The following is a 6,416-nucleotide window of genomic DNA, read 5'->3' on the forward strand; positions in this document are numbered from 1 at the left end:
AAATTTGTTGTTAAGAGTGTTTGTTTCTTGTGATAAAATTTGTAAAAACTATTTATAAGCGTGGGTTGAAAAAAATAAACTTGCAGTATGGTACAGTTCAAGACGACAATCAAAAATGAAAAATCAAATACAACAAAATATAGTTTCCACATTGATAATGTTTTTCAATTTATCTTAATTTCAGTCAAAGTTACAATTATGCATCCTTTTTCCTTTTGCAATTAAAAAACAACGAAATTAATTTAAATAAAAGCCATTTTCCTAATCATGAATACAGTCATTTCAGACAGAAATTGGTTGAAAAAAGTGTATATAAACTTGAAACTTAGCAATATGCACTTCATCGTTTTGCTCTAAGGCGCATCCTCAGAATGCAGTGTGATCTTTTGTAACCGTTTGCATCTTTCTTCGAGAGTCGGAGTTCATTCGCGAAGAGAGACCGCGGTGACAAGCGGGAACATGGGGTACACGAGGAAAACACGCGGATATCATAAATCGTCCAATACACCGCATGGACGCAGGCATGTAGTTTTATTATTCTTAGCTTACTTGTCGAACCTTTTGACTTGTCCAATTCATTTCATCCGACAAAGTAGAATTGCTGTGAACTCTAGACATATCAGGTTTACAGAAATGTGCTTTGATTTTTTATTTCAAAGCTTTACTTTCATTCTATTTTATGGGAAATTCTATTTCTGCAGAAAGAATTTATGCTGGATGGTGAATTTATAAGTACAGGATAACTTTATAAATACTCACTCACTGTAAAATAATAATGTACATTTAGTAATTATGTAATGAAGTTATGAAAGTATTCAATTGCCCCATAGGCTAGATAAAAAGGGAATGCCATCGAGCAAACAGATACAATATTATAATTTTAATTTTAAATACTTCATGGGTACATTTTTGCAAAGATTACATCGTGTATCTGGTACTTTGGCATAACTATTAATTTAATTTATCTCTTGTAAAGTTGCTTTCTTTAACTTAATTTACTTTCCAATTTACTATTTTTTATTGTCTTTATGATAACATTAGTTGAATCTAACTTAAAATTAACAATACCTATTACAAAACAATTAAATAACGTATACATAACAAAAGAAAATATTTTTGTCATGATTTTTCAAACAACCAATTTGGACGTACGGAATACAGCTTTGGGGAACGGCACGCAAATCCAACATCGCCATAATACAAAGATTTAAAAACAAAATTTTGAAAGAAATTATAAACGCATCCAAGTATGTCCGGAATTGGTTGGTTCATACAGATTTGAACATTAACACTGTTAACGAAGAAATTGAAAAGTTCAGTCTGAGATACAAGGATAGAATACAGAACCACCCTAACATCATGGCCAAAAACTTAATAAAAAACCATGGCATTGAACGGCTCAGAAGAAAACGGTCCCTTTTTGATATTCTTTAGTAATCATATAATTTGTATAATTACTCGTAGGCTTAATTAAATATTTTCACAACAGGACTACATTTACTAGACATATCCAACATCGAATCGGATCACCAATGGCTGACCTTTTGACCTTCGTCTAAGTTCGAATCTTCGTATAGGAACGACAGATTGGGCTGGTTATACATATTTTACCCTCTACTTTCAAATGGTGGTGGCTGGTTTACATATTTTGCTCTCTACTTTCAAATATTGATGTTAAAAAATGCTAACTTTACGTGATTTGAGATATTGGTGGTGGACCTCTTTACTCGCGGACCTTCAAGCACCATTCTTCACAATATATATGTAGCTTCATTATTATTTTGTACATATAGTTTCTGGATATATTACATCATAAAATACCTCTAGTGAATGAAGATTCAAGTAGAAGAAGATAAATGTAAAGTCTTGCATGCGAAATACAGTTCACGAGAACAACGGATATATTCGTCCCGGTACGTGTCTGGGCACGGGGGCTCGACAGCCCGAGGGCGCGCTGCTTCACGTCTCGCCCGGTCGTGCTGTGCTAACGGTATCGAGACCCGGACCCCGTCAACAATATGCAATTTAGCTAGATACTGTATCGCGTTAAAAACTGCCAGACAGAAAGACAAAGCGAAAAGATACACATTTGTAATTTCTTGTGCAAGTTAGAAATCAGTTGAATTGATTGTATCGCGACAATGTTCCAATTACATTGAATTGATTAGGTATTTAATAAAAATAAATGTTACATTTGTCAACGTTTGTTCATCAGACTGCCGGCGTTGCCTCAAGTTAGTACCTCCACAAGATTTACACGTATATCGATAAACTCGAGTAATCAATTTCTTGCCTTTTCGACATTATAATCGATGAGTTTGTGATTAGTCGCTAGTTTGGTTCGCATTTTTAAATATTCCGACTACACTTACTCCTTATGAATGAAACAGCTAGTGATTTAACAACCTTTAATCACTTCCTCGATTTACAGTGGTTTTTATTTCTTTGTTTTCCTACTGCGCGAGTTTTCGCTCCCGGCTAACAATTGTGCATTGCTAATTGATTGATGCCATAGAAATTCTATTATTGTTCATTCTCTTTATATATAGGTATAGTATAGTATATGGTTTTTGTTAACCTGTTTGATGGTATGCAAGTATTTTGTTATATTGGGAAGAATTTTATATAGTGAAAATATAATATGTTACCGTATTCTTAATAATATTACTACAAACTAATAATAAATTTGAATTTATACATTTTTATCACTTTTTTTAAAACAATTTTTATATACGGAATATAAGTAACAACATTAATGTTTAAAAATCAAAATTGTATTTAGAATATAATGATTATTTACAGAAATAATTTTAAACCATAGCAATTATTCAAGATTTAATTTTATGTATGCTATTGAAGTGACATAACATCTGTAAACATATTCATCAAATTACATATGCTTAAAATTCCATCGTTATCTTCATATTGACCATTTTGGATGCTTTTATTTTCACCATCCATATGGCTATCAAGCTATCGTGTAATTAAAATCCGGTTTTTGTTGTCTCAGTTTGCCATCAGGTAAATAACCGTATAAATTAAAATAACTTAATCGTTGCCTTTAAATTATAACTGTATATTTGCAAAAGACATAATTTTAATTTAATATGAATTAAAAACTTTTCAAATCGATAATAAAAGACTATTGATTCTTACTGTAAATCGAGAGGCAGTTCTTGTTTGTACAACATTAAGTAGTTTGATCTGTAGCGACGAGTATAACAGAGGATTTGCGAAATCGGTTTATAATTTTTATTTTTGTTTTTTTTACATGTTTTGTGTAGCAATTGATTTCTACTTACTTAAACTGTTTTTTTATAATATTTGCTTACAATAAACATGCCGTACTATTGCACTTAAAATGCATAAATATATAACAGAGTAGGGCGGGGCACAAAGATCCAATTTGACTTTTAGTAATTATACTGTGAAAACAAACCAACAACACCAGAACAAATAGTACATAAGTTCAATTAAAAGCAATTATGTTTAGTAAAATTTCCAGCTAATTCGTCATTGTAGAACTAAGTTTTTCAGCTATTTTTCAAAAATATTTTTTGGGCACATTTTTTATGAATATCGTCTTGGTTATAAATTTCTCGTGGAACTTTGTCAGATGAATTCATCATCAGAGTTGGAATAACTATTAATTAACTTCGGGGTAAGTTATTGTAATGGGCCGAAAATCGGAATTGAAAATTTTTACATTTCTCGACGTTTTGAAGGTTTCTGAACATTTTGGAATACCTCAGAAAAAAATGGATGTGTGTGTGTATGTATGTATGTATGTATAAAAATTTCCAGTCACGTTTTTGGGCGCACGGATCAACCAATTTGAATGGTTCAAAAAACATTCGATTCCTATTGATACGGAGATGTGCTGATTAGTTTTTGGCAAAGGCAGGTCCAGCAGTTACGGAGATAAAGAGCAAAGAGTGCAGAAAATAGAAATTGAGGATTTGAGAGAACGGAGCATCCGATTTGAATGATCTGAAAAACATTCAATTAGTAATGATTGGGAGAAGTGTTTATTAGTTTTTGGCAAAGGCAGGCCCAGCCATTTCGAAGATACGGAGCTAAATATGTAAAAAATGGCAGTTTTTGAGAGAACTAAGCGTCCGATTTAAATGATTCAAAGAACTTTCTGCTTGTCTTAACAAAATAATTAATTTCGGAAAAAAATGTTTGTTTCAACTTTTTTTTTTATTTTTAAATTTTTTGTATATCGAAAATAATTCAGATTTTATTTTTAATTCTGACTATAGTTCTAATATACTTTACAAATAATTTCAACTTTGCAATTCAGTTTATATAATTTTTATAAATATTAGACAATGTTACAATATTTATAATCTATTTGAAAACATTCAGTATTTCTCGAACATTCCGTTACGGTACGGGAAGTTCCAGCAATTTGCCTTGAGGCACGATGCCACCCACCCCACTAGTTTAATTAATGTTTTGTATAATTGCTTTGTTCAACTTATTTTACATTTTTATTTACTAGTTTCTCATTATTTACACTTCGTCACTATAAAGGTTTAGGCGGCCTTTTTTGCGCCAACTACGTGTAAAATATTTTAATGGTTTTCTTAAAAAAACTGATGAATCTAATTCAAAAATAACAAACCAAAAAATATATTCAGGTTCAGGTATTGTAAATTATACAACCATGCTCGAAAACAAAGACTAACTAGGAAAAAAAAAATCGTTACAAAATTGCCAATGAGGCCCTTTATCTCGTGATTGCGAAGTCGCCCGATTTAAGACGGCTGGTTGCACATCTTTTGCCCTCTACTTTCAAATATTGTTGTTAAAAAAATCCTAACTTTATTTACTTTTGAGATAATGGTGGTGGACCTTTTTACCTGTGGACTTTTAAGCCCCGCTCTACCCTATATAATTTCTATAGACTCATCAGAGTTAATTTGTCAGAATGCGTAAATTGTAACAAATTTCATTAACTTGCTAGATTTTCTTATATTCTACTATTATTTCTTATGGGAGTCGGCCATAATACAAAATGTCTGAAAATAACTTACCCCGTGACTATTTCAAAGCCAATCATGTCGGGGTCGCATTCCTCTTCGGCGCGCTCCGGCGCTAGTTCCGCTTCTTCCCTCGAACTCGTGTCGAATGCGGGCGTAACTTGTTGTTGTCGCGCAAGCGCCGTTGGTTTGTGATTCGGAATCCTTGCCGCCTGATGATTGCGATGGCGGAATGCCTCCGTTCGACCCCATAAAATTAACCCTAGGAATAGCAGGCATGCGCGGACGTATGCCGGAGCCATGATGCTTTTTTGATAGACCTGTAAGGAAGAAAATGTTTTTATTAGTACTTATTGTTAGTCATGTTTAATTGAAATGTAGGGGAGTCTGGGTATGGTTGTGTCACTTTTTTGATCAGCAATAATTTTGGTAATTTATACTAGTTCGTTAATTTATTACCAGTTAGCTGGGAAAACACTTGTCTACGTGTAAATACTGAAATACTGTCATTACATACTATTAGTAATAAAATCAAATTATATCAGGAAAGTGCGAATGGCCAGGAGGATTGTGACAGGCTTAAACATAGGCTAGCTATAATTAAAGCGTTAAAACAATAGCTATAAACATGAAAATGTTTTAAAACTACTTTTATTGGCAGAAATATGTAACACAATACAACATAATCATTTAAACAAGGCTTATGAATATAATACAACAATATATAACAAAACATAATTTTTTGAACAAAGTTAACAAAAAATCTTTGTGATATACATATATGTTTTTGTTTTTTTGTGCTGATTTTTTTTTCTCTTTCTTTTTCGTACTTTGTTTTATTATTAATTTTCGTAATTTGATGTGTGTTTTTTGGAAGTATTTCTGAAATATAACGCATTTTACAATATATCTCATTTACTTTTTTAATTTACAATTGAATTTATTTTTATCAGTAGTTGTTTTGCATTAACTTTTATTATTATAATATATGTCTAAATATACAATAATACAAATCTGTTTTTTGCAACAAATGCAGCGTTGAATTACTGCAGACAGATTGATTCCGTTTAAGAAGCGCTAATTTGCATATTGAATTCAAGATGCCTTCCCATTGTTATGTTACTTATTACATTTATATTGTCTCAGGTGTATTGTAAACTGTTTGTTATGTCAGCTCGACTTGTTGATTTATTGGAGTCTTTATTTACTGTATAATAAGAAATAATAAAAAATCGCAGAATTTGTTTTGGAGCGTGAATAATTTAAAAGTTTATTAATTATTTAAAATCAACACCAGATAAGGTGTCGACATGTTGTCAAGCGCTTGATATATTATTGGAATCTAGATAGATTCTATTTAAACTAATTGCCATGTTACATCATGGTATGAATAAATAAATATTAGTTTTTTTACAGAAGTGAAATTTT

General features: G+C 31.6%; 1 protein-coding gene across 1 annotated transcript in view; it reads right to left on the reverse strand.

The window, feature by feature from the left end:
• Positions 1 to 5,290, reverse strand: part of LOC113376103 — a 70,399-nt gene extending 65,109 nt beyond the window's left edge. The window contains exon 1 of the mRNA XM_026616030.1: positions 5,043 to 5,290. Coding sequence (XP_026471815.1) covers positions 5,043 to 5,290 — 248 coding nt within the window. The remainder of the gene's footprint in view (positions 1 to 5,042) is intronic.
• Positions 5,291 to 6,416: the final 1,126 nt, after the last annotated feature.

Source organism: Ctenocephalides felis, unplaced genomic scaffold, assembly GCF_003426905.1.
Source record: "Ctenocephalides felis isolate EL2017-DRISC unplaced genomic scaffold, ASM342690v1 CF-g0.4_SCAFFOLD_01886, whole genome shotgun sequence".
Lineage (NCBI taxonomy): Eukaryota > Metazoa > Arthropoda > Insecta > Siphonaptera > Pulicidae > Ctenocephalides > Ctenocephalides felis.